This window comes from Ailuropoda melanoleuca, chromosome 4, assembly GCF_002007445.2.
Source record: "Ailuropoda melanoleuca isolate Jingjing chromosome 4, ASM200744v2, whole genome shotgun sequence".
Lineage (NCBI taxonomy): Eukaryota > Metazoa > Chordata > Mammalia > Carnivora > Ursidae > Ailuropoda > Ailuropoda melanoleuca.
The window spans coordinates 30,822,820-30,850,494 of record NC_048221.1 but is presented as its reverse complement, the minus strand read 5'-3'; the positions used below and the strand labels follow the sequence as shown (position 1 = coordinate 30,850,494).

The following is a 27,675-nucleotide window of genomic DNA, read 5'->3' as shown; positions in this document are numbered from 1 at the left end:
TCAAACATTAAATATCAAATGCAGTTTCTCTCTTCCACACTGTAGATAAATACTAACATAGTTGAGGTTTGAGTGGCTATCCCAGAAGTGGAAAATCTTTTTTCTTTTTTTTTTTTTTTTTTTTTTTTTTTTGGGGAGGAATCAATGACCTAAAACACCGTTGGCCATTCCCAGGATAGCTTTAAAAAAGTAGAGTTTTATTAAGGTTTCAGGTGGGGTTTTTGTTGTTTTCTTTTTTGTGGATTCCTACAATATGTTTGACTCACATCCTTTTTAACATTAGAAGAGAAAACCAGACACCTGCCAGTACATAAATGACTATTTTAAAATGTTCTTCACTTCTGGATTATGCCCAGGGATTTAAGAAGGAAACAAGAGGGGAGCAAAGGAAAAGATGTATAAAGAAAGAGCAGAGTTTTTGGCACACAGATGGAGGGAACATGGAAAGGACTAGCAGAGTGAGACCTGTAAATATTTTGAAGAACGTATCAGTGAAAGTAGATGACTTGGCGCAATGTGCTGTTTGCCAGAACCATCAAAGACAGAGCTAGAGCTGGGTGGATTGTCTTCATGCCCTTTGAAGTAGTCTTGAGGTATTTACAGACCTCCTACTGTTTTTACCTTTTAAAGAGAGTTTGCCAAAGAAACTGACAGTATAAGTTTAAGACAGTGGTATGCTGGAATTGGCTGACCTCACAAGATCCAGTTGGTCAGTTTTCAGGAATTCTGTAAGCCAGTTGTTAAATTCAGCCATTTGGGGGGGGGGTTGCAACTTTTTTTTTTATTCAATTAGCCAACATATAGTACATCATTAGTTTTTGATATAATGTTCAATGATTCATTAGTTTCATATAACACCCAGTGCTCATTCAGCCATTTTTAAAGCTTAATTGTATAAACATATTAAAAACAAAAGTAATAGGTACTCAGAACTCATCCCTTCCTAATTACTTTCCTCTGTTGCACTGCTATCTGTGCTCTTGGGTTTATTTCATCGGTTACCTCCATGCGGTGACAGTACCATATAATGGATGCAACTTTGCGCCCTTCCCAGTCCCTCATCCAATGACATCACACAGGTAGCTAGAAATCATCCACAGTGGGATTGTTTCCACCATGGAAATGGCAAACGTACGCATGTAGGGATTTGATTCATTGTTCTTTGAAACTCTGTAGCATTTTTGTCCACCTCGGCTGGCTCTTGCTTTATTTTAACTTTGCATTACAGTCACTTGCGTGCTTGTCTTATATATTGTACTCAAATAGAACCTCCTTCATCTGGCGATCATTTCTTATTTGTATGCGTGTCCTTTGCCCACAAGCCCTGAACTGTTCTTTGCGTATAGGAGACTGTCTTGTCCAGTCTGCTCAGGCTACCCTAATAGAATTCCACAGACTGGGTGGCGTCAACAGCAGATTTTATTCCTTCACAGTCCTGGAGGCAAGAAGTCCCAGATCTGGCTCCCAGCAGGGTTGGCCTGCAGACAACTGCCCTCTGCGTGTATCTTCACATAGCTTTTTCTCTGTGCATGCACGCTCCTGGTGTCTCCTCCTCTTCTTACACGGACATCAGTTCTTTCTCATTACAGCCTCACCCTTCTGGCCTCGTTTAAATGTAATCCTGTCTTTAAAGGCTCTGTCTCCAAATACAATCACTTTGGGGGTTAGTGCTTCAGCACGTGGACAGGTGAGTACAATTCAGTCCATGACACAGACATGTATGACTTATGCATTCGATGGCTTCAAAGCTAAAAAAAAATAAAAAAATAAAAAAAAAAATAGAACCTTCGCTGTGTGCCTGCCTCTGTCCTGGTGGCACTACACCCTTTGAGCCTCATGGCAATACTTTAAGGTGACTATTATTGTCCCCATTTTACAGATGAAGATATTGACTTTATAAGAGATATAGAGTAACTTGCCCAACTCTGTACAGATGGTAAGTGTTCAATCCGGTATTCAGACCCAAACAATGTGATTCCAGAATCCAAACACTTAACCATTAGAGGAAACTACCATCCTGCTTTTTCCATACATATGTATGTGTGTATTTTGTCTAAAGGAAATATTGAAACTGTTACCAAAAAAAGTAAGCAACTGTTGAGGAATTTTTAGCAGGGCATGTATGCAAATGTGTAGACATTCTGCAAGGAGTGTTTCGGTAAAATTGGGGGAGGGGAGTCTTTATGGAATTGTAGTTTGAAGGGGAAGTGTTGAAACTCCAAGTTCTTTCAATTCTGGAACCTCTTCTTTAAGATGGAATACAATAACGGCCAGGTAATGCTCCAAACTAAATGGAAGGTATTTTCTAATGAAACATTGAAGTTTAATATTCTAATATTCTAAATAAAAAATTTTTAAATCCTAAAGGTTTGGAGAGAGTGAGTATGTGGAGTAGGAGGCATATAAGAACAATTCACATGATTTGTGATTGATTACAGGAACTCCTTAGGACATAATGTGATTATTTTCTATAGTTTCAACAAAGTTGACTCAAAGAAATTCTCTAGCTTCAAATACAAGTGGGTATTGCCTTGCCCCTTCCTCTTAAAGAAACAGTTCCTTGTCAGTTATTCCCTTCATCTTTCTAACTGCTCCTCCAACCTTCCCCCCCTCCCCACCCCCTGTACACAGGAATCTTCAGTGACAATGCAGGTGCTTTGATGGGATGAAAGGAAAGCTCTGTGAGTTTTACCCTGGTTCCTCCAGAAATCTCACCTGTGTATTCTCTTGCTCTGTGTATCTGTCCAAATCCTTCCATAAACCAGAGAGGCAGAAAGGTGAGATTTAACACAGCATGCATTCACTCAGCAAACACATGTTGAACACCTGCTAGGTATAAGACACTCATGGGGGGAGGCAGTATATAGCCAACGAAATCCCAGGTATTCACACTCTAGAGGGAAGAGAGAGACAGTGAATGAGCAGATTATGCATTGGTGCGTGGTAAGTTCTTTGAAGAAAAGCAGGTTAAGTGTTTACCAGTTTCAGTGCTATTGACATTTTGAGCCAGGCTGTTCTTTACTGTGGAAGCTCTCTTGTACGTGGTAGGAGACTTAGCAGCATCCCTGCCCTCAACCCGCTAGATGCCAATAGCATGCACATTTGCACGTACGGACACACTCTCCCCAGGTGTGACAACCAAAGATGTCTCCAGACATTCCTAAATAACCCCTGCGGGTCAGCATTAGCCCCGTTTGAGAAGCACTGGTCTCATGAACAAGAGGTGAAGGTGCTGATTGATTAAGGTTGTCCTCTCTGATAAGGATTGATTAAGGTCATCCTCTCTGATAAGGATTGATTAGGGTGGTCCTCTCTGAGGAGGAAGACCTCTCTGATGAGGTGACCTTCGAGCAAAGATTGGAGGAAGTGAGAATGGGCATCACTTAAATATCTGGGGGAAAGGATGTGCCTGGTGAAGAGAATGGCTACTACAAAGGCCCTGAGGTGAGAGGAAGAACGGGGAGAGCACTGGGAGCAGAACTGAGCCACAGGAATATCGTAAGCGATAGAATCAGCCAAGTGTTCAGGAGGCATGATCTTGATGGTGTAGTGAAGACTTTGGCTTTGAATCAGAGGGGAGTGGGAAGTCATGAAAGATTTTTAGAAAAACAGTGAGACCTGACCTGGTTAGTATTCAAATAGGGTGGTTCTTGCTGCTGAATAGAGAATCACCTGCAGGGGAACAAAGGTGAGAGCCAGGGTCCAGAAGCAGCCGTGGCAGTCATTCCTGTGAGCACTTAGTCATGGCTAGTCGGTCCTACAGGGTGGAGGGGAGTGACTGGATTCTGGGTATGTGTTGAATCTACGTCTGACATGGTTTAATGTTGAATCAGACATTGCGTGCGAGCAAAAACTAAGAAAGAAAGAGGGGGGAAAGCCTTTGAAATACTCTTCTTTAAAAATACCCTGTATATGAGCTTTCATTTCTGATTTTTGATCCTACTCCTGTGGGAGTTGAAGCATGATGGAGGTATTGTTTAGACATTAGGTATGGGACTGTTATTTCCTACATTACTTCCTGAGTAAACCAATTACAATTATAATGTGGGTCTCCAGGAGAAAAGGAAAAGAGCCAAACTTGGTACAATTTTATCTCTTAGATGCCACTTAACACCACTTTTCTCCTCTCGCTTGGGTAATGAAATTCTGGCAAGTGGGGGCACAGTGAACAAATGGGCCCTTAAAAGCAGCCCATCACCACTTGCTTGTAGCTGTAATGCTTCCCGATTGTTCTCCAGGTCTCCATTTCAGAACTAGTGTGCACTTTTCATAAAAACCACTACGTGCCACAAATTCAGGCAGCATCTTTCCCTTCTCTGTAGCACCTGCCTTCTGAGACCTCAGGCATATTCTAGATAGTGCCTTCCTGAATTGAGGTAGATTAACCGAGGTTCCAAGCTTCTCAAACTGCAGGAGAGGGAGAGTGTGAAATAAAGGTCTAATCTAGTTAGTCTCTGGGTTAAGATGGGCTTTTATAAAGCCTTTCAGATGTTTCAGCCCACATCAGAGATTATACTTCAGGAGTTTTTACCCTCACTTTATGGAGTCCTGTTTGCCTTCCTCTTAAACCAGTGTTTTTCCTGGTGTGGTATGAGGTGTTTATTAAGAATATAGAATTCTGGGAGTGCCTGGATGGCTCCATCAGTTAAGCATCTGCCTTTGGCTCAGGTCATGATCCCAGGGTCCTGGGGTAGAGCCCAGCATCAGGCTCCCTGCTTGCGGGGAGCCTGCTTCCCCTCTCCTCCCCACTCATGGACTCTCTCACTATCTGTCCCTCACTTGCTTACTCTCAAATAAATAAATAAAATCTTTAGAATAAAAAATACAGAATTCTGGGCTTTTTTCTTTTCAGACCCAGAAGAATGAAAATGGGGATAATGTTTAATGAAGACCTCAAATGATTCTACAGTATGCTAGCATTTGAGACCATTGCTATATCATTTGGAATTACAGTCTAGTACCTGAGACTATAAATAAAGAAATCACTTCTTTCTCTTATTGGTACAAGAAGTTCAGAGATAGGTGATACAGAGCTGGTTTGGTGTTCCATGGTATAATAAAGAACTTCATGGTATAAGATGGCTACTGGAGCTCCAGCCATTATTTTTACATTCCACACAGGAAACAGTAAGAAAGGGGAATGGGGGCAGGGAGGAAAGAGGCCTTTGCCAACTGCTCAGCCTCCTTTAAAAGAACTCTCCCAGGAGTCACATGCTACTTGCCATTGGCCAGAATTTAATTGCAGGGCTACTCATAGCTACTAGGGAGGTGTAAAAATATTCTAAGGGGGGCATATTGATGCTTTAAGTAAGATTCTGGTATTCTTATTAAGGGGAAAAAGGAAAATGGATGTGGGTGGGCCCCCATGTCTGCCACAACTCCCTTATACCATCATTCCATGGAGTTGTGGAAAGACAGTTTCATTTGGAGTACCTCATTTTTTACCTAGTGCCAGTTCATTTTGGACCATATGTTGGTTATTTTATGGAGAACACCAAAGGAAAACGTGTTCACCATGTATGTGGTCAGTCATACATATTAGGAATCTACTATATCTGGTTTTTTAGTTCCTTCCCATCCATCTGCCAGTGTCTTTTTTTCTTGATAAAGAAGGCCAAGAATCCATGAAAAACAAAGGAGAGGATAAGGAAGCCAACTCCAAAAATGGCTCTTCCCCTTTTTAGCTGCGTGTCTAGTGAGTACAATGTACCAGCCTCTAGGGTGTGTGGAGGGCTGACAAGGTACTGTATATAAACACACTTCCAGCATAAGAACCACTCCCTAAAAAATATGTTCATCGATACCTTCCTTCATTTAGAGGGTAAGGACAGTTGCATCTGAGATCAGCCAAGAAAGTCTGACTTCTTTGTTGGGTTCCACTCTTAAAAACACAGGATGCTTTTGATATGGAAAATGTCCCACTCAATAACAGGAGCACTTTGCCCTTAGAATGTCTTATCCTTGCCAGAGCTGGTAGAATCCCCCTTTTTAGCGTGTATGTTGGTGTGGCAAGAGACAGCTGCAAAATTAAGAGAGATTCCACAAGTTCCCTCCCCTCTTCAGGGCCTGGAGAGCCTAGGAAGACCATCATTTGCCTGGCAACCTCATGACATTGGCTGCTGAGGGAAAACAGTGGGATGGCCCTGCAGCTCTCGAAACATGCTCCCTGGACCACAGGCAGGGGCATCTCAGGAGAAAGCGGTACCCATGCAAACCATCAGGCACCACCCCAGTCCTGTGGAATTAGAAATGTGTTTTAAGGGGGCCCCTGGGTAGTGCAGTCATTAAGCGTCTGCCTTCGGCTCAGGGCGTGATCCCGGCGTTCGGGGATCGAGTCGGAGGCTCCTCCGCTGGGAGCCTGCTTCTTCCTCTCCCACTCCCCTGCTGTGTTCCCTCTCTCGCTGGCTGTCTCTCTGTCACATAAATAAATTAAAAATCTTAAAAAAAAAAAAAAAGAAAAGAAAAGAAATGTGTTTTAAGAAGCTGTCCCGTCCCTGTGGTTCTGGTGCAAGCTAAAATTTGAGAACCACTGCTCTACATGAAGCACTTTGCACTTCTTTTTTTTTTTTTTTTTTTTTTTTTAAGCACACTCTTCTCTCCAACAGGGTGTCCCTTGACTCCCTCCCTTCCATCTCTGCCCAGGCAGAAATGCTGTCAAATGTGCAGTTCCTTCTAACAAACCCAGTCTCTCAAACTGGGCGAGGCCTTACTTTGTAGATTTTATTTGCACACTGACTAAAGCTCTTACAATCCATCTGACACAGACTGAAGTTCTTGCCAAACCTCACTTTGGGGAGTGACACTGTAAATAAAGGCCTTCAGCTATCTCCTTTTCCTGAGCCAGTTGATTGTGTGCAAAATGCTTTTGTTTGGGGGAAGTGTACCTCAAACAGCTCAACCCAGGGTGCAGTATCACAGGGCACCTCTCCCTGAGTAATGAGTAAATGGAACGGAGTTTCTAGCACATTCTGTAGTCCTGCTTTTGGAGAGTGTTAGTATACACAGGAGGAAAAAGTGATCACCATACCAGGTATTACTCGGTAATGGTCATCATCAACAAAATTCTATTGGATTTGATTATTTGCTTGTGAAAATTAATGAGAGAAACATGGTTGGACCAGAATGAGCAATCTGCAGGGTTTTCAGGGGTGTTGCCAAATTTAATTTCCCTAGTGCCAGAAAATACACTAAATATTTTCCCCTTACCGTTGGTTTGCTTAGTGTTTGTTTTGGGCCACACAGTAGTTTTATTTTGGAGGATGCCAGAGACTACAGGCAGCAGTTCTGTGTTGAGCCAGAGCCAGACTGGGAATTCAGAAGGGGAGTTTCTCCATCATTCCCATCCCTTTGCTCAAGGAAGGGCTTGGACTTCCCTTGCTCTTAAACACCAGGAGGAGGAACAGAAGTCAAGTGGTGGAAGGACCAAGGGAAGTGGTGAAAGACGACCTCATTCCCCATCCTCGGAGCAAGCTGGATCACCTACCCTGTGACATGGGGACGATTTGTGAGGTCGTTAGTTAATATTAGCTGATTTGGTTTCATAATGGTGCATTTCACTTGGTAAGTTTTTAGGTCATCCACCCAACTGTTGGCTGCCTTCTGAGGAATTATTTTTAGTACATTCTTTTTTCAAGGAATTATCGAATGCTGGTAGAAAGGACGTGTTTTCTGCAGTGGTGATCAGTAGGCTTGAATTATAAAAGGCAACACAAGACGCCCAGCCAGGAAAGCCAGAGCTGTGTTCTTAACAAGTAGTCACTGCCTCTGATGACATAAGACTTCCAAGTCTTCAGGATGGACCTCTGTGTGCCAGGGTATTTATTTAGCTCCTGGTCCTTGGAGGTCTCCAGTCACGGCTGCCTCTGCTTTGCCCAGCCCTGACGTGTTGGGATGCCTTTATCTCCAGTCTCAAAACAGGGTGGAACTTCTCCAATCCAGTCTGCAGGTGTGGACCTTGCCCAAGACAGGGTAAGCAGGGTCCTTCTCTGGTGACTTTGAAACGGAGCCAAGTGAGTCAGTCCAGGATGGCCACGAAGGGAGATTGTGTAAGTTTAGGTGTTGTGGGAAACCTTAAACTTTGAGAAGCTAAGGAACAGATCCACAGACCCTGGATCCAGGGTCCAGGACACTGGGCATAGAAAGATGAGAATCCCTTACCAGTCCCCTTCCAGTAGCCAGTCCCGTCTCCTCCTGAGACCCAAAGATTCTGTTCGGTTTCTTGAGAGAATGCCACATCTTTGTAAGAATCTGCCTTTTTTCCCCCTCAGATCAAACTAGCTTCAATAACATTTTCCCCCTTGCCACCTTCTTTCTTAGACTAAAGTAGTTGGGGGCCTCCAGGTTTGGCCTCACTCTGACAGCTCATAGTGTGACTGCCTCTCACAAGGGAAGAGAGGCCAGGAAAGTCTGCATTGTTCCCTTGGGAGCCTGCGGGCCGGATGATAGACTCACCGCTGTGTATTCGTGTTACTGATTGTTATTGAGGGCCAAGGGCTTAGCCTTCGCTCTCGTTTAATTGCCACAGTCCTGTGATGAGGATTCTCAGAGGTTCTGGAACTCACTCAGGAACACAGAGCTGGGAAGTGACAAAGCCATGAACGGGGGTTCAAGAACAGCTGGCCAGGCTGCAGAAGAGGCAAGGAAGATTCCAGCCAGGCTCGGCCTTGGCCCATGTCAGCGAAGGCTGGACTCAAGGTGCCAAGCCACAGGGTTCCTCGGGGATGCCTGTGCTCTGGCCGGTGAAGAGGGGTGTGTGAGGCATGAGGGGCAATTCGGGGGAGGGTTCATTGCACTCAAATTGGACTCTCCTGTCAAGCATCTCTAGTGACTTCCTTTCTTATTAGCATCTGTCCCTGAAGTTCTGTCACTAGAGTGGGAATGACAAAGGGACGTTGCAACAAGGCTGTGCTACAAGCAGTCTCTCAACTTGGGGGGCGAGGCCCATTCCCCAAGACACAAACCTCTGCCTTCTGCCTGCTCTTAACCTGCTACAGCATATGACGCACAGATTCCTCCGAGCACAAAATGGAGTGCCGGTCTCCGGTGGGCCCATGACCAGCTCCTCATCCCGAACTAACTCATGGTCTGGGCTTCCATTTCTTCTCAGAGAGAGTGCTGGTAACCTGTGGGCTGCTTTCAAAACCCGGAGTCCTTCCTTCCCATCCCCGGACATGGCTCCCTGCCAGGTGCCTCTAGGGAGGGGTTGCAGGGCCCTGTCTTGAGAAAGCCAGCTGGTCTCTGAGCAGTCTGTTTATGGTCGCCTTTGGCCTTTGCTTAAGACAGTAATACGCAGACGATGGAGAATGGTTGCAATCATGTGTTATGAAAATAAAGGTGGCCTTCTCATTGTTTTAAGGCCTTGTCATTGCAAAGCCTTTCCCTCCCCTCCCACATTTTAAAAGTTATGATTTCGTTTCTGGAGATCAAAGTAGATAGAGCTTTTGTAGTTCTGTGCCCCAGCTTTCCCAAAACATGTATTCATGTCGATGGCTCCCTAAACTCAAGGGAATTAGACCAAGTTTGTGAAGTGGAATAAATATGATGAATTTAGAGCCTCAAGTCTTCTGTCTTCTGTGTCTTGTTGAATGAATGCCTTGTTTCGCAAGAGCTGGTCATGATGCTAAGAGATAGTTGAAAAGAATTTTCCATGATGTCATCTGAGCTTGTGGGATTTTTTTTTTCTCTCCCCTGTATAATAGCATACCTTCTGTTTTCTGTTTTCTCTTTTGGCCAGTTTTTCTTGACCCTAGTTTTGCATACAGCTGGATAGTAGAATGTCTGTTTTCTTTCCCAAGCAAAATTAGATGCCTTCCCAAGTCTTTGTTAGAGTTGAATGAGCCCTAGAAAGTGCAAGAATATGTCCTAACAGCCATAAACAGGAACATTCTAGGATGTGCAGAAATCCTCCTGTCAGTGACAATTTTTAATTACATACTCAGTATCCCAAATGTAATGACTCTCTTTTCGGACAGATGGCAACTGCTACCTGCCCTTACAAAGCACTCAAAACCTAGAGGGCTTTCAGTGTAGGTGGAGGCTGAGGGACCCAGGAGCTCAGCGAGTGCCAAAGCCTGGCTCTGACTCCAGTGTGAGGCAGGCACCAACACATCCCTTTGGCTAGGGAGGCACGGTGCACGCCGGAGACTCAAGGAGAAAATGGTAAAGTTGCTGTCTGTCTCGGGGGGAGCCGACAAATCTCTACCCTCTGGGTTCCTCCGCCTATTTGCCAAATTCTCTTTTTCTAGGAAAGTGTATAATAAAGCTGGCTTTATTTTTCCCTTGCAAGAGAGGGAAAGCCCCAAGATACGGGTGATTCACTCCACTCTTTCTTCAAGGATGAATCTGTCTGTTTGCAAGGAGAAACGCGGATGCTGTTGAGTTGCAGAAGGGTGGAAACGACGGGAGGACGAACGTGTCCTGCTGCCAGGATTCTCTTCCCAGGGAGTGGGAACGGGCGAGTGACCCATGTGCTTTCATCCTGCAGGTTCACCAGTACTATAGCTGTCTCCCAGAGGAGAAGGTTCCTTACGTCAACAGTCCCGGAGAGAAACTTCGAATCAAGCAGCTCCTACACCAGCTGCCGCCACATGACAATGAGGTAAGGGGCTCGCGCGGGGCCTTATGAAGACTTGGCTTAGAAACTTCTGTGAGTTGTTACCTGCTTCGTAATCAGAATGCTGTGATCAGTGCAGTCTCCGAAGGAAAACTCTGGCCCTTCATTTTAGGTTTTCACTTCCTTAATTAGAACCAAAGGAAAAGGCCTGACACTTTCTGGAGAGTGTTACCGAAGAGCAGATCTCATTATGGACCGGGTTCACATCTGTGCCTGGTGCTACTAGCCATTTGGGGCATCCAGGGAGCCCTAAAATTTAAAAGCTCAAGCCCAGGTTTTCCTAGTTGAAGAAGAATATGCTGGTTGCCCGAGTCCCTTACCGCTTGCAATTCCCCCTGGGCCAGTTCAAGGTCAAGCCCTGCAAACACGTTGTGATTCTCTGGCATTTTCAGCATTGTTTCATGTGAAATAAGTAGGCAAGTTTTCCACAAGATGCTGCAGTGGAAGTCCCATGTCCAGATGTGCAGCTCTGAACATCTGTGTTTTTAGCATTGAAAGGCCAACTTTGCAGGGTCACCATTGGTACACATGGAAGGATGGCTTGCAGGCTGTCCTTTTTCCCTGAACCTCGATAGGAGGCACTGTCAGCAGGCATTTCTTATCTTTCAAGTCAAATTGCTCATAAAGGGAAATCCATGGATACATTTTTAAAAGATCATCCCGCTTGAGGGCTTAGGTTTGTAAACTAGAAATTAATTTTTAAGTATCCGGTTTTAGAAAAATAGTCATCCTCTAGAATTGAATCGTCCCCTTAACTAGTTGCGTTGGAAACAATTTTAAATTGAAAGGAGAAATAACCCCTCTAGAGAGCTGGACCCCGGCTTTCTACAGACTGCCCCCGCCCACAAGCCGGATCTCCGGGGAAGTTGAGTAGGTGCTATTTCGGTCTTTATTTTCCCATATTCAGATCAAAAGGGGTAATCCAAAAGCCTCAAAAATAAATTTGAGTAAGTGAAGCAAAAACTTAGAAAACTAAAGGGAGTGCCTAGAAAGAGAGCAACGATTTCCCGTGGCCCATTTCCGACTTCGTAAAACAAATACAGTGTTTTCTCCTTCAAAGCCGAGAGCAAGCACTGTAACCCGATGCCCAGTTAGCTAATTTGGAAGTGAAAATGCGGGTTTTTACAAGCAGGAGGGGAGTGCCTTTCTTTAAAAGCACATCCATAAAATGTCAGTGGTGCAATCATATCTATTCCGGGCTAGTCAGGTCACAGCGGAGCCCAGGGCTCGCCAGGCCATCCGCAGGAGGACTTTCTTTTAACACTTTTTTACTTTATAGAACAAGGTGTCTATTCTCTGCTTTTAACAATTTATCCTGTTTACAGTTAACTCTGGTTTTATGAAAAGAGACCATTCAAATTCCTTCTTCCTGTTGGTGAGAATTCCTTCCATGTGACCTGGTGGGCACATTTTGTCCACTTGACATGACCCTTTTGAGGACAAAGAGGGATTCTAAAGTCAGCATCTGATCATTCGCTCTTTTGCGCAGAAGAAGCAGTTGAGACAAGGTCCAGCTGCGCTGGTTTTCCAGTTAGGATGCAACGGTCCTGGTCCAAAGATTTCCCACCAACCGTCCTATAACAAACCATCTGAGCATTTCACCTAACCTTTCCACTGTTACTCCAAAGAAAGACAGGAGGTGGGATGAGATCCATGTTTCCCAAAGCGTGGTAGGCACAGGACTTGGGGTGGTGCATAGATATGGTGGTAGGCGAAAGGGAGCCACATAGTAAGAGAATCACTCCCTTTTAAATTGTGCTTCATTCCTCCCGGTGGAGTGGCTGAATCAGCCCCAGGGCGAGAGGGGTGGGGTTTCCGTTTGGGCTAGCAGTTTTCTCACACCTCTCCAGCTCATACCAGTCTCCACTTTTAGGTGACCGCATCAAGAATCTCCGTTTCAGGATCTCCCCTGAGCAGAAGTAGCTAGAATCTAACAACATGATTCGGATTTCACATTGTTTCGTTGTATGGTCACCTTCTGGTTTTTGTAGGTGATACTAACTTCTAATATATAGTCATAATATACTTGCTTTTTAAGTAGATGTATTCAAGTTTTAAAAAGTGAGACCATTTTAAAAACAGTATTCATAACAGTTCTAGACTATGGCAGGGTCCCCGTGGCGTGTGTTAATAGGGGAAAGACCAGCAAATGCTGGATTTGAGCGTCTATAATGTCCCTCCCTTAATTCCGTGGGTTTTTATGTTTAACAAGAAGGCAAGTATCTTATGCAAGTGGATGGCTTAGCCAAACCCCAGAGGGCCGGCCTTTCCCTCCTTCACATAGATAAACACGCAGGGACTTCCGGGAAGCAGGGCATGTACCTCTGGACCAACTCCTTTGCCTCAAGCCTTTGGTTCCCCATTGTCCCAAAATGAGGTGGGAGAGCAGAAGCTGGGAGCCTTCTGACCACTGTTCTGACTCGCTGGCCTGGAGCCATCCTTTGGTGTCAAGGATGGTGGATGAACACAGGGAGGTGAACGTCTCAGGGCCCCACAATCCACTTGAAGATCCACATCGTTTTTTAAGTAGGAAAAAGTCCCAGATCTTGACTAGCATGAGAGCCCCCCCACACCATGCGGATCTTAGTGGGGCAGCAGAGCAGGGCAGTAAGGCCGATGGACAGTTACAGAACCTTGAGCCTGCTCCTGACTTGGGCTCTGGACTTCGGCGCCTTTAGTAAGCTCTTTCTGCTGGGGTAGAGACTCACGTTCACCAGCCTGAGCCCGCTGGCGGCCCGTGCTGGCCAGCACCGCAAAGCTGAGTGGGAGCACGTTTAACGAGAAAACTCTAGGGCATGGGCTTCAGAAATCCCACTGAGCAAGGGCGACGTCCTCCATGGCACCCTCTGTGTCTGTCCAGGTTCGATATTGCAACTCCCTGGATGAGGAAGAGAAGAGGGAGCTGAAGCTCTTCAGCAACCAGAGGAAACGTGAAAACTTGGGTCGAGGGAATGTCAGGCCCTTCCCAGTCACGATGACAGGCGCTATCTGTGAACAGGTGAGCATGGATTCCCGGGAGCGGGGAGGGATTCCGCTGCCATCCGTTCACGCATTCGTTCCTTCCAGAGCTGTTTTCTGGAGTGCCTACCATGCACCAGGCACGGTGCTAGCTCTTGGGGATACAGCAGTGAACAAGAGATTTGAAAGCTTTTGATTTTGCCCTTGTAAGGAGGTCCATTCTAGGGGAGGAAGTCAAACAATAAAATACAGAAGATAGAAAAAAATGCAGCAGGGAAGGAGGCTGCAAGCACTGCGGGTGTGGGGAGTTTGTAATTTTCAGGAAAGTGGCTGGGCAAGGCCCAACTTAGAAGGTGGCCTCTGGGGGCGCCTGGGTGGCTCAGTCAGTTGTGTGTCTGCCTTCAGCTCAGGTCATGATCTCAGGGTCCTGGGACCGAGCCCCACATCAGGCTCAACCCTCAGTGGGAGTCTGCTTGAGTATTATTTCCTCCCTCTGCTTCGGTCCCTCTGCTGCCCACATACTCTCTCTCTAAAAATAAATAAATAAATCTTTTTTAAAAATAGGAAGCTCGGTGATGCAGTTGGTTAAGTGTCCAACTCTTGGTTTCAGCTCAGGTTGTGATCTCAGGGCTGGGAGATCGAGCCCTGTGTTGGGCTCCCTGCTCCATGCAGAATCTGTTTAAGTTTTTCTCTCCCTTTACTTCTGTCCCTCCCCCCCACACACACACACTCTCTCTAAAATAAATAAATCTTTTTAAAAATGCTAACAGCAATTTAAAAAATAAATAAAAATTAAAAATTAAAGTAAACGATGTAAGATTCAGTGTCCTCATATCAGGAATTCTGCCCCTCTGAGATCTGTCTCCTGGAACCAGCCCAGCTGGGCTCTCTTAAGGAAAAAGGAAGGCTGGACATTTCATGAGCAGGTATCAAAAGTTGTATAGAATAGTGACAAGAGCATGGAGGGAGAGAAGTTTGACTCATGTTTCCACCAGATGACCTTGCCCATGTTATTTTTCCTCCATTTTGTCATCTGCAAAATGTAGGTGACAAGTGCCTACATCATGGAATTAAGGTGAGGATTACCTGGGATTCTGTGCTATTGAAGGAAATAAACAAGGAGGTGATTACACTGAGATGTATCTGATACCTTCTTAACCTACATAAGCAAACCAAAACCCGAGCCCAAGGCAATGTCTTGGTATTGAGAAAATGACTCTTAAGACCAACCAATTGCCAATAGGCAACTCGGCTTTCTCAAATAAGGCAACCACTTCAGCTACAGCCAGTGCTATAATTTCCTTGCTTTGTATCCCCGTCTTCTCTGTAAGCACCTCCCTCCTGGCTCCAGGTAGGTGGAGCCGTCCTAACCACCTTTACTTTGGTACTGCCCAATTTAAACCTGTATTTGCTCAAATAAACCCTTGAAATTTTTAATGTGCTTCAGTTTATCTGTTATCACTGTGCCTATCCCAGGTCTTCTCACGTTATAAAAGGCAAGGGTAGTACTTTCTGCAGTAGTGTCTTTCTTTTGTCTGGTCACTACCGTGGATGAGCTCCCAGACACTGTTCCATGAGACCTTTTTTAATTCCTGTGACACATTGAATCCCATATGATGGTCGTGGTGTGGGGAAAGGCTTAGAGGTAGCTTTTCTACTCTTTAAACATCTTGCCTGAGCCAGTCACTCATGTGGGTCTGTGGAACTAGACCCTCAGCCCGTGAACCTCCTGGCCAAAGCCATAGTCAGCGGAGAGCCTTTCCCTGGACCCACCACCTTACACTTTACTCCTCCCTCGGAGGCCCAGCCGCAGCCATAACGTGGGTTATCAGGGAGAACCTTTCTGCATGTGGAGAGGAACTTTGGAACATGAGCCAGAAGACAGGAAAGGGGGAGAGAAGCCCCTTCCATAGTGTGGCCCTAGAAGTGGTAACTTTTCAGTCAAGACTAGGTAAAAGGATATTAGAGAAAACAGACTGAAAACATGCCTGAAAGGCTTTGGGGAAATTGTTAAAGTACTTTTATGAACCCACTCCCTCTCCCATCCTTTTTTTTTTTTTAAACCTTTTATTTATTTATTTGACAGAGAAAGAGAGAGCGTGCACAAGCAGGGGGAGCAGCAGGCAGAGGGAAAGGGTGAAGCAGACTCCCAGCTGAGCAGGGAGCACAATGCGGGGCTAGATCCCAGGACCCTGGGATCACGGCCTTTGCTGAAAACAGATACTTAACTGACTAAGCCACCCGCACGCCCCTCCCTCTCCCAATGTGCAGCACCCCTCTTGCACCCCCGCCCCCTCACCCCCTACTCCTTGTGCTTTTGAACTGGGGCTGTGCCTCTGGATGGAGTTGGGAGCTTCTAGAAGATACCGACACCTTCCCCACGTGTCAGTTTGCCCCCTGCCTGTAGAGCTCCTGTGTGTCATTATGCTAAAGGAGCTTTTCTGTCTTTCCCACCTTGTGAGTCCTGTTTTTCTTGGTGACTGTATCTTTGTCTTCCTTGGAAGGAAGAAGAGTGGGAGAGAGGGCAGGCGAAACCTGCCCTGCCACATATGTAAAGTAGGTAGCACAGTGACCAGCTTGAAGACAGGTGCACAGCAACCCGCCCTTGGTGGTAGTGGTGGTCTTTCATCCCTTATGCGTGGCCCCGAGAGACCGAGACGGGGCTGGTGTTTGTACTCACGTGTCTCTTTGCCTCGCAGTGCGGAGGCCAGATCAACGGCGGGGACATCGCGGTGTTTGCGTCACGCGCCGGCCACGGTGTGTGCTGGCACCCGCCCTGCTTCATCTGCACTGTCTGCAATGAGCTGCTGGTGGATCTGATCTACTTTTACCAAGATGGGAAGATATACTGTGGCCGGCACCACGCCGAGTGCCTGAAGCCGCGCTGCGCAGCCTGCGACGAGGTCAGAGAACTCTGCCTGGGGCCCCCAGCGCTTTCCATCGCCCCTCAGTCCTGCCATAGGCCACACTTTGTCCTGTGCCCTCCTGCACAGAAGAAAACCGTAGGCACTTCCACCTTCTTATAGTAGGCCTTGCAGGAGAAGCGCCACCCTCCAGGGTGCTTGCAGGTCCAAAAGTTGCAGTCTCCTGGACATGCAGGTGGGAAGGCAGTTTCTGTAGCTGAGAAACGCTGGCACTAGGGCAGAGGGTTCTGAAACTCAAAGAAAGGCGTCATGCAGCTTTAGATTTCAGCCTGAATCCCAGGGAGCAATCACCAGTAATGGTGTGGCACTTCAGTCTTAAAATAGTTGGAATTCCTGAGCTTCAATGGGACACCCACGCTCTCAGAGGTCCTTGGATTTGCTACCCCAGGTCAGAAAGCAGACTAGAACACCAAGCCTGTGCCCAGTGTTTTCTCCCACCAGGAGCACACCCAAATATGATCTGTAAGCTGCAAGAAGAGAAAACCTGCTTTGGCTTCAAAAGTTTGGAGCTTATATTTCTATAAAAAGTGTTGTTAGGTTTTTTTTAATTTTGGAGGAGAAAAGAGAGTATTCTAAACCTGACCACCATTATTTTGGGAATAATTTGGGAAAGACCTTGGATAGGGGTTTCTTCCTGCACAGAGTGGATTTCTGGTTCCCTCTGACACTGCAAACACCAGTGTGGACTTCTGGAAGTAGCACTTGTCTTTTCAGCCACAGCCCACTCCTGCCTGCCTAGGAGGGGTTCACTTCTCTAGGAGGAAGTTGACCAGCCTTAACTAATTTGGATTCTCATGCTAGTGGTGATGTTCTGGAAAGACCCTCTAGATGGGTATTTGGGAAACTGAATTCCGTTCCACCTGAATTCAGGCACCCTCTTTACCTTCATGCCTCAGTTTCCACTTCTGGAAATTAGTGCTCCTAATACTTTATTGTTATCTAATGGCAAATAGAATATGATGATTGAAGCATTTTGAAACTTTTGTTTTTTGAGATGTAATTCACCTAGCCTAAGGCTCACCCTTCTTAGGTGTCCAGTTTGGTGGGTTTTCGTATATTCACAAAGTTGTGCAACTCTCCCTGCTGTCTGATCCCAGGACATTTTCATCACCCCAAAAGAAACTTTGTATCTAACAGCAATCCCTTCCCTTCTGCCCCTTTCCCCCAGCCCTTGGCAGCCACTAATCTGTTCTCTGCCTCTATGCACTTACATACACTGGACATTTCCCAGAAGTGGAATCAGACAATGTGCCATCTTTTGCACAAGTGATTTTTCACTTAGTGTCATGTTTTCAGGGTTAGCCTATCGGTACGTTATTTCTTCACAAGGCTGAATAATATTAAGTCGTGTGTATAGGTCGTATTGGATAGAGCCGTTTGTCAGTTGATGGACATTTCTCTCCACCTTTTGACTATTGTGATCAAGGCTGCTATGCACGTTCATATGCAGGTTTTTGTGTGGACCTACATTTTCTGTTCTCTTGAGTATATGCGTGGGAATGGAATTGCTAGGTCGTAGGGTGATTCTGTGTCCAAGTGTTTGAGGGAATGCAGACTCTCTTTCAGAGAAGCTATGGATTTCACATTCCTGCTCTCACGCAAGGAGGTTCTAGTTACTCCCCGTCCTCCACACTGTACTTTTCATTAGTCATCCCAGCGCGTGCAAAGGGATCTCACATGGTGGTTTTGATACGTCTGTCCCTAACGGGTAGTAATGTTGAGCATCTTTCCATGTGTGTATTGGCTATTTGTGTATCTTCTTTTTTGGGGAACTGTGTATTCAAATCCTCTGCCTGTTTTGTTCTGTTTTAATTGGGTGATTTTTCTTTTTACCATAGAGTCGCTTGTATATTCTGGATACTAGTTCCTTATCGGACACATGCTTTGCGACTATTTTCTCCCATTTTGTGGTTACATTTTCACTTTCTTGATGTCCTTTGAAACACAGAAATGTTTAATTCTGATGAAGTCCAATGTATCTGGGTTTTTTTTCTCTTGTTGCTTACACTTGCAATGCCATAGCTAAGAAACCATTGCCCAGTCCAGGACCTGAAAATTTACACTTGTGTTTTCTTTTAAGCGTTTTATAGTATTTGGCTCCTTTGGTCTCTGATCTCTTCTGAATGAATTTTTGTATACAGCTCGGATTCATTCTTTTGCATGTGGTTATCCAGCTGTCCCTGCCACATTTGTTGAAAAGACCATTCTTTCCCCATTGAATGTCCTTGGCATCTTTGTTGATAATCAGTTGGCCATAAATGTTTGGGTTTGTTTCTGGGCTTTCAGTTCTCTTCTATTGATCTATACGTCTGTTTTTATACCAGTACCGCACCGCCTTGATTACTATGGTTTGTAGTCAGCTTTGAAGTCTGTGCTTTGAAATTTTAAGAAGTCTGTATTAGAGGTCAAAACACAAATGCTTCTGAGGGCAAGGCAGGTTTTGTACACGAAGGTGACTCATTTTAAGACAGCAGTGAGTGGGGAAAAATATGACCGAACTGGAGAACTCACCAGTCATCTAGAAGCAGCAGCCCTCCTTCTCAAATACTATGTCTTCAACAAAGAAACCAGGAGTCTAGGTGTTAAAATGACATTTCCTATTTTTGAAAAGATGGTGTATCAGCCAAATAAGGCATGAATGTGTTGTCTAAAGTGCCCACAGACCCTCAGTGTCTGGTCTTGCTTTATATTCTTCATGGTGGAACCTTATTTCTCTTATTAAAATGTGGTTCAGTTAATATCTGGCCAGACCAAAAACTGTGGTTAATCATGCTTTAGGCAAATCCCAGTGTGCTAACTGATAAAGGTACAGAATATGAGTACATAGATTTTTTTATTGAGTAATTTGTGGGAAAGACCTTCCGGTTCGGGGCCCCCGCAGCCCTTCTCCGTGAAAGTGCATTCTCCTGGCTGGGTCTTAACCACTGCTCCTTTGGCTTCCCCATCTCTAGATCATCTTCGCAGACGAATGCACAGAAGCTGAGGGGCGGCACTGGCACATGAAACACTTTTGCTGCTTCGAGTGCGAGACGGTGCTCGGCGGCCAGCGCTATATCATGAAGGAGGGACGGCCCTACTGTTGCCACTGCTTCGAGTCTTTGTATGCAGAATACTGCGACACCTGTGCCCAACACATAGGTGAGGCAATTCTGGTGCTCAGCTCAGTCCTTCTGTGACTGGGTCTCCTTGCTGTCCGGGGTAGTTAGAAGCCTTTTGGCTCTCAACTCGTACTGGCTTAAATGAAAAAAGGGAATTTCTTGGGTCACATTACCAGAAAGGCCAAGGAGTGTGCTTGCTTCAGGTGGGGATGGCTCAAAGGTTCAAACAAGGTCTGGGTTTTTGCTTTTTGGGGTTTTTTTTTTTTTTTTTTGGTCTTTTGTGTCTCAGCTTTGCTTGCCTTCTGTTGGCATTGGTAAAAAGCAAGCTGCCTTCACATGCTGGCTAAGAGGACTCCCCAGTTATACATAATCTTAGCACTTGCATTCTCAGAAGGAGTGGGGCCACGTCTGTCCTAGTATCCAAATCAGTTCCTCCAAACACGAACCTTATCATCCCTGGTTCGGTGACGTGTTCCACCCTGGAAACAAGAGAAGAGGGTATTTCAGTTGGTCTGCCTGAGTCATAGGTCCACCCCCGAGATGGGGTTATGTGATGTACAGCCCCACGACCAAGGGGAGGGGGAGAGGTCCCAGAAGGGAACTTGGAGGGAAAATGTAAACAGATGTCTTCCACAGCCTCCTTGGAAAACTTGAGGGTCAGCAGAGGGAGGAACCCGCATAGTCCTCTTGGTAGGAAGGGGCTGTCAAGAAAACCAAATGGTTTCTGGCAAGCATGTCTTAAAAAAAAAAAAAAAATCAGCAAAAGCTGACCCAGCCAAATACAAAGCAAGAGAACCTGAAACAGCTTCTAAGCTCTGAATTCCCCAAAGCAGCAGCAGATCTGAGATCGGTGGAAATCATTTTCTCATCACAAATAACCAATTGGTTTGACCCTTCAGCACTCTTCCAGATCAGGCTGCCTCTGTGGCTTCTGTCTTCAACTTGCCTGTTCTGGCACCTTGAGAACGAGCCATCCTTTAAGAAGGAAAAGGAAGAGTTGGTGGGGGAGGAAATGTCTGGGAGACCAGCAGCCCACCCTGCCTGTGGCATGTGCACTTCTAAGACGTCTGCTCAGAAGTTGCCGGCTTCTGACCTCCCGTGGGGAGATGTACAGATAATCTGTCTGGGAGCCCTTTTGCCCCACTTTGAGGATTTTATCAGGAACCAAAAGAAGTGACCTTGCCTCTCTGCTTCATCAGAAGTGATAGAGTCACATGAAAACCTAGCTAGTAATTTGGAGAGCTTCGTGAACCGGTAAGCATCACAGCTCTGCAGACAGGGCACCTACTGTGTGCTCGGCAGTCCTTTGTTGTTGGGCAATCTGTCCCCCAGACTCAGGCCTGCTTCCATGAGGCCTTTCGGGGCTGGAGTCCCCGCCGGGCCCGGGGTTCAGCATTGCCATGCAGCAGTATTACCCAGCAGTCTTCCCTGCTGGGGGCCTGGGTGACGTGCTGGTCCACCTGCCCCCAACCCCGGACGGCCTCTCCTTCTCATGGCCTGAGGGACCCACCAGCTTTGATTTCTCACAAGATCAAAACAGGCAAACAGACTTGCTTTGATTGATGCGAAGAGTTAGGAAACGGGGAGCTCGATTCGGGCAGGTGGCTGGCCATGTGAGGAAGGACAGTGTGGGCTGTGTCGGGGGAGAATGGTGCAGCTCTCAGACCCCACGTGGCTCCCCGCGGATTCTGGGTCTGCCAGTAGGCGGTGAGGGTACAGACAGCTCACCTGCACCCATGACACCCCCTTCTCCCTAGTGTTGCGGTTTCCTCTGTCCCTTTCCAGTGAGGCTTAAAAGCCTCTCCAGAAACTGCCACTTAGAATTTTTGCTCAGCAACTTGGAAGAGAGAAAATCTGTCTGTCAGCACAGCAGGCCCACCTGAGAAGGCCCCTCTGTTTTCTTCTCTTTCTCTCTCCTTCTAGCTATTCACCATGGTGATTGGCATTCCCTTCTCCTCCCTCTTAAATCCATAAAAAGGCATCAGTGTTTTAGCAGAGAGGGGGACCTCTGTGGCCTGCAGTATTAGCACTGCTGTAGTTAAAATGTGCTCCCTGATTTTTTTTCCCTTCTTCTACTCTTCTGCGAAACGTAATTTTCCTGCAACAGTGAAAGGGTATGCTCCGTATGTCATGCATACCACTGTCTCCTGGTGCTTTGCTCTGACCATATTATACAAATATTCCATATTTATACAGCCGCTCAGAGTGGACCCTGCATCAGGCAGCCGTTGCTAGGGCAACGGTACTTTTGCCTGCTTGCAGCAGAGTAAACAGTCCTATAAACAGACCGAGGCTAGAGCAGCAGTAGACACACACACCCTCCGAGAGGGGCTTACAGGGCTTAGAGGGGGGGATTAAAAAGCAACGCTTAGATGTGGAATAACAGAGCCCTTTTCCAGATGTTTCGAGTTCAGGACCAGTTCAGAGGACCATCTGACATCAGGGATGTTTATCAGGGACCACATTGCACTGCCTGCTGGGTCGTTTTGTCACCCGCCTCCCCTCTGCTCGCCCCACCCCACCCCAGCCCAGCCTTCTGCAAGCCCAGCCGTCCCCAGAACTGGGCCCCTGCTGCCACATCGGAGCACGCTTCCTTTCAGAAGCTCGGAGAAGCAGCTGGTAGAGGACAAATACGGGAACCAGGTTTCCTGCGTGCCTCTGACAGGGAGCGGGGAAGGCTGCCGCTGCTTGGGACGCAGGGCAGCCGGCGTGTGAGCACAGCCCTCTGCAGGGGAGGGCAGGGAGGACGGAGCCAGCCCCAGAGCTCTTGCTTGCACTGCATCCAGGCAGTGGCCCTCAGAGCAGAGAGGGAAATGGAACACTACATCAAAAACTAATGATGTGCTCTATGGTGACTAACATAACATAATAAAATAAAAATAAAAAAAGGACATAACGAAAATAGGAGAAGAGCAATGGGAGTAGTTAGCAGATAAGGTCTAAGCTCCCGCTGCATATTAACTCCCAACAACCCTGTGAAGTCAGAACTATTATTATCCCTGTCTTACTGCAGAGGGGACTGGAGCACAGAGAGATGAAGCCACTGGCTTAGGGTCACACAGCCGCAGAGCCAAGATGGGAACCTCAGCAGATGGGCTTCTGCAGCCGTATTATAACCAGCTGGAATGGGATGCAGCTGGGACGTGAACCTCCCTTCATCTGACTCCTCACTGACTCCTGAAGCCCCAGTCTGCAGGACTCCAGAGTTCTGTCTCCTGGGGACAAAGTGTGGACAAAGCCTCAGCTCTGGGTCCCGTCCCTAGCCCCGCCCCACCAGTTCTCACTCCTCCTAGAAGGGCCCTGTTGAGAGGGAGTGGATTTCCACAGCGGCCAATTTGCCTTCGAGTGGCCTTTGTGGCTGCCGCTGTCGCTCTAAAACTCCCCTCTTAGTCCCTAGGGCCAGACTCCCGAAGAAACAGAGACCCCTTAATCTGGGGCGGAGCTCATAGGAGAGGAAGTGCCTTGTGCCTCTCTCTCCCTGGGCTCCAGGGACCAAAAGGTAGGCGGCAGAGAGCACAGGAGGCCGGGACAGCTGCTTTGCCTTTTGCCCTTTGTTCTTGCCCTTCTCTTTTTCTGGGTTGAGATCGCTCTCCAGTTTCTTGTTTCCCACCTCTCCAGACACGGCTCTCAAAGTGATTCCTGGAAGGTCCAGGCTCCAGACTTTAGCCCCTGAAGGTGGAGGTTCATACTAGTACTACATTTCTGGAAAGATTTTTATTATCAGAAATCAGCAGTCTTGCAAAGGTCCCCTTCCATTCTACAGTACTTGCATGAGACTGCATACCCCGCAGGCTCTCCCCACGGGAGGGGGACCCCAACCAGTCCATAGTTCCATCCTGCCAGTTTAGCAACTGCTGTCAAAAGAGAACTCCCTATGTCACTGTCTTAGCAACAGTCCCAGGTTACTCTCCCGTCGGACTAGTGCAGGTCTTGTGCCCACTTCTGAAGCAGCCACTAGGGTGGGAGATACAGTTTTTTTCCTGCCAGTACTAGGTCCAGGCAGGGCTTTAGCCTTGCCCAAAGCTCATGGCCAAAGGTGGCAGGAAGGTGGTGTCCCACAGGGAGATTAAGTCCTAGAACCAGCAGGGGGCAGAAGTGATGCTGAGAAGCGGAAGCCCTTGGGCCTCTGGGAGGTTCCTGCAGGGCAGGTGTGTTACAAGATTATGCAAACCAGGGACAGCCCTTGCATGGGGAGGAAAAGTGTTTCTTCCTTCCCTGATGACATTAAGCAAAGGGTGTGCGTGCCTACCGAGCGTGTCTTTGATGAACCACACCCAGGTTTTTCCTTACCAAGTGTTGAAATCTGTTTTTTTTTTCCTTTTCCACTGAACTGTTACAGTGATTTCTTCATCTGAATGGCCTGTGCTGGTATGGAATTCAGGTCATCCATTCAACATATAAAGAGCCCCTCTGATGCATCAGGCCATGTTCCTGGACATGCCACAGAAAATTAATGACCCTCTTGTCCTAGAGCTTCACTTTTAGTGGAGGAGAGAATTAATAAGCAGATGTGCATATGTGGCAGTACATTGTCAAGCAGTGTGCGTGCTGTGAAGAAAAATACGGCGGGTCAGGGTGAAGAATGGTGAAAGCACACTATCCGGTGTACAGGAAGACTTCTCCAAGGAGCTGGCATTTGAGCAGCCCCCCAAGGAGAGTGAATGAGGAAGTGTCAATGTCTCGGTTAGGAGCAAGACTTCCGGGTACAGATCTCACCTGTGACTCCTGGTTGTATTGAGTGAGGCAAGTTATTTAACCCTCCTGTGCCTCTGTTTTCTCATCTGAGAAATGGAAATAATACTAGAAACCTAACTCATACAGTGGAGGGGTTAAATGACTTTATCAATGTGCAAAGCATTTAAAGCCGTTTTATATCATGTATTAGTAGCATGATTGTAATTTTGTCTGGGAGAATCTATCCGAGGCAGAAGGATTCATGGACAGGAAATCAGGCCAAAAACATCTAGTTTTTTTTCTGCTCAGAGCAAATGAGTTAAGAAGCAGCTGACTGGTAGAACACGGGGGGCTCTCAAAATGGGACATGAATACCATTTATGTGAGGTCCTGATTATTGATTTATTGTTATTTTATTCTGTTGTATTTGGAACCCTGAGCCAAATCAGGATACTGTGTGTTTCACCTCGTAGTACAGGGCTCCGAGCAGCTTGTCAGCCTCTTCCATTTCTTTTCCACCCCCAGGGATCGACCAAGGTCAGATGACCTACGACGGCCAACACTGGCATGCCACCGAGACCTGTTTCTGCTGTGCTCACTGCAAGAAATCCCTCCTGGGGCGGCCATTCCTCCCCAAGCAGGGCCAGATATTCTGCTCAAGGGCCTGCAGTGCCGGGGAGGACCCCAATGGCTCTGACTCATCCGACTCAGCTTTCCAGAACGCCAGGGCCAAGGAGTCCCGGCGCAGTGCCAAAATCGGCAAGAACAAGGGCAAGACGGAGGAGCCCGTGCTAAACCAGCACAGCCAGCTGCAGGTGAGTTCCAACCGGTTGTCAGCCGATGTGGACCCCCTGTCCCTGCAGATGGACCTGCTCAGCCTGTCCAGCCAGACGCCCAGCCTCAACCGGGACCCCATTTGGCGGAGCCGGGACGAGCCCTACCATTACGGGAACAAGATGGAGCAGAGCCAGTCCCAGAGCCCTCTGCAGCTTCTCAGCCAGTGCAACATCAGAACGGCCTACAGTCCAGGGGGGCAGGGGGCCGGGGCCCAGCCAGACGTGTGGGCCAAGCACTTCAGCAACCCCAAAAGGAGCTCATCCCTGGCCATGAAAGGGCACGGTGGCAGCTTCATGAAGGAATGCCGAGAGGACTATTACCCGGGAAGGCTGAGATCCCAGGAGAGCTACAGCGATATGTCCAGTCAGAGCTTTAATGAAACCCGAGGCAACATGCCAGTCGCCAAATACGAGGAGGAGGAGGAGGAGGAGGAAGGGGGCATATCCACTCAGCAGTGCCGGACCCGCCATCCAATCAGTTCCCTGAAATATACTGAGGACATGACGCCCACAGAGCAGACCCCTCCGGGCTCCATGGAATCACTGGCCCTGTCTAATGCAACAGGTAGGTTCCGGTCGCCTGGGAAGCAGAAAGCAAGAGGTAATAATCTTTGGGTAACTCGATGCTGGTCTTCAGAGCTTTCATGTTGTTCCTGCCATGTGCCTTCTTCCAACAGGTCATCGGGGAGGGGATCCCCAGTTTCAGATGGCTTCTGTCTTTGATCGCATTCCCTATAAGCAGAGCCTGAGATGGGGATGAGGGTACCTGGGACATGGGGGGAGCGGGCTCGCAGGGAAGGGGAGTGAGAGAGACAGGCCGGCGTTGGGGAAGGAGCCAAGGGGAGAGTGCCATCTGGGCTGGAATCTAACTTCAGCCTGACCCCACTGGGGGCTCTGGAGGATGGGTTGCATCCTACAGTTGGTTCCCTCTTGTGATGAAGGGGCTGACGTTCTGCACAGCATGTCTGTCAGTCACCGGCTTTGGGCTGCTAGAGAGCCGCTCAGGATGAGGTTGTGGATAGGGGCAGGGGCCGTGGCAGGTGCTGTTGGCCAAAGACAACATTCAGGAGAAGAGGCAGCTGTGAGCCAGAGGCAGTACTCACAACACTGGGTAATGCTTGAGATGCCACAGCACCCATGACAGCTTCTGAGGCTGCTCCAAACCCCAGTATCTCATTAGGGAGCTCATTTAAACTTGTAGATAGAGACCAAAGAAATGTGGATAGACAGGAGAAGACAGGCAGGCTGAAAAGGAGCGAAGGGGAAAGAGAGAGAGAAACCATCTGATGCCTGCTTTCTCCAGCCCAGTGGTCCAGCTGGTTTCCCAGTGAGGCCTGACATGGGTGTTCTCTAAGAGGGGCTACGCGACGTGTAGTCTGAGCATGGAAGCTAGCTGCAGTCTGCAGTGAGCCAAGTACTAAACATGATAGTGTTTAGGAACTCTTTGAACAATTTGACCTTGCCGCCACATCCGAGTGTGTGCTCGGCAGGCTCGTCTTCTCGGTACAGGTACGGACCAGTCAGGGCGTCGGGCAACCCACGAGGGACTTGTACGTGGCGTGTGCTGCGTGTCAGTCATGCTCAGGAGGGTCACATATCCGTCCACGGTGGATTGAAAATAAAAAACAGGTCCATCGCCATGGATAGCTGAGAAATACTGTCCTGAGATGCACTTCCCTTATGGGTGGAGCCCTCAAGGAGGGAGGCACAGGTCTACCCCTTACATCAGGGACCCCAGAGTCCAATGGCTCTTGGTGGAGCTGATGATAAACTTGAGCATGTCGGCCCCGTCCGGAGGTGACAGCCCCTGCTCAGCTCCAGCTGGTTGTTGCCACGTGAAAGATATTTATTTATCCAGCTAGCAGCTATGTAGCTCTTACCCTGTGCCAAACTTCGTTCTAAGCAGTTTATAAATATTAACTCACTTCGTTAAACCCTCCCAGCCCTACGAAATGGATACACTATTGAGAGTCTCATTTCAGAGTTGAAGAAACTGAAGCACAGAGAAGTTGAAGGGTTTGCCCAAAGTCACCCAGCTTTGAAAAGGTGGAATGGGGATTTGAACATGTGCCTATGACCCCCAAGCAGTGTTCGTCTTCATACCAGGTTGCCAACAGTCCTAGTTCCTCCAGACAAGTGAAACGTGTGGATTTTTAAAATGTGAAATCTATTGAAACTCTGCTAGACAAGCAAAACATGTCTCTAAGTCATAGGGTGTCTCTACAGGGTGTTTTTAACCCTTATCCCTCCCAAACGCAGTCACATCTGTGTTCTCGTGTGTCCTAGAGGACAAATAGCAGGTATCTTTACCCTCATGTTTCAGATGAAACAAAAATGAGGCCTTAGTGACTAAGCACCTTACCTCATGTCATAGAAGCAAGCAATTTGTGCCGAGTGATGACTGCCTGGCTTTCAGCCCAGTTGGTGCTGTTCTCGAAAAATGTATATGCTATAATTATTTAAGAGGCCCCAAGATAAATAGGTAATTCAGCCTCTGAAGCAGTGTTTCTCGAAGCTAGAGCACCTGCATTAGACATTGGCTGCTTGATTCAAACATAGAATCCAGGATGTCC

General features: G+C 47.3%; 1 protein-coding gene across 9 annotated transcripts in view; it reads left to right on the top strand.

Annotated features, from left to right (window-relative positions):
* The window catches only part of PRICKLE2 (prickle planar cell polarity protein 2), a 314,648-nt gene that overhangs the window by 248,701 nt on the left and 38,272 nt on the right, over positions 1–27,675 (top strand). For all 9 annotated transcript variants that reach the window (XM_034658590.1, XM_034658595.1, XM_034658596.1 and 6 more), the window contains 5 exons: positions 10,484–10,597; positions 13,473–13,610; positions 16,270–16,473; positions 19,446–19,632; positions 24,792–25,667. In XM_034658590.1, coding sequence (XP_034514481.1) covers positions 10,484–10,597; positions 13,473–13,610; positions 16,270–16,473; positions 19,446–19,632; positions 24,792–25,667 — 1,519 coding nt within the window. The remainder of the gene's footprint in view (positions 1–10,483; positions 10,598–13,472; positions 13,611–16,269; positions 16,474–19,445; positions 19,633–24,791; positions 25,668–27,675) is intronic.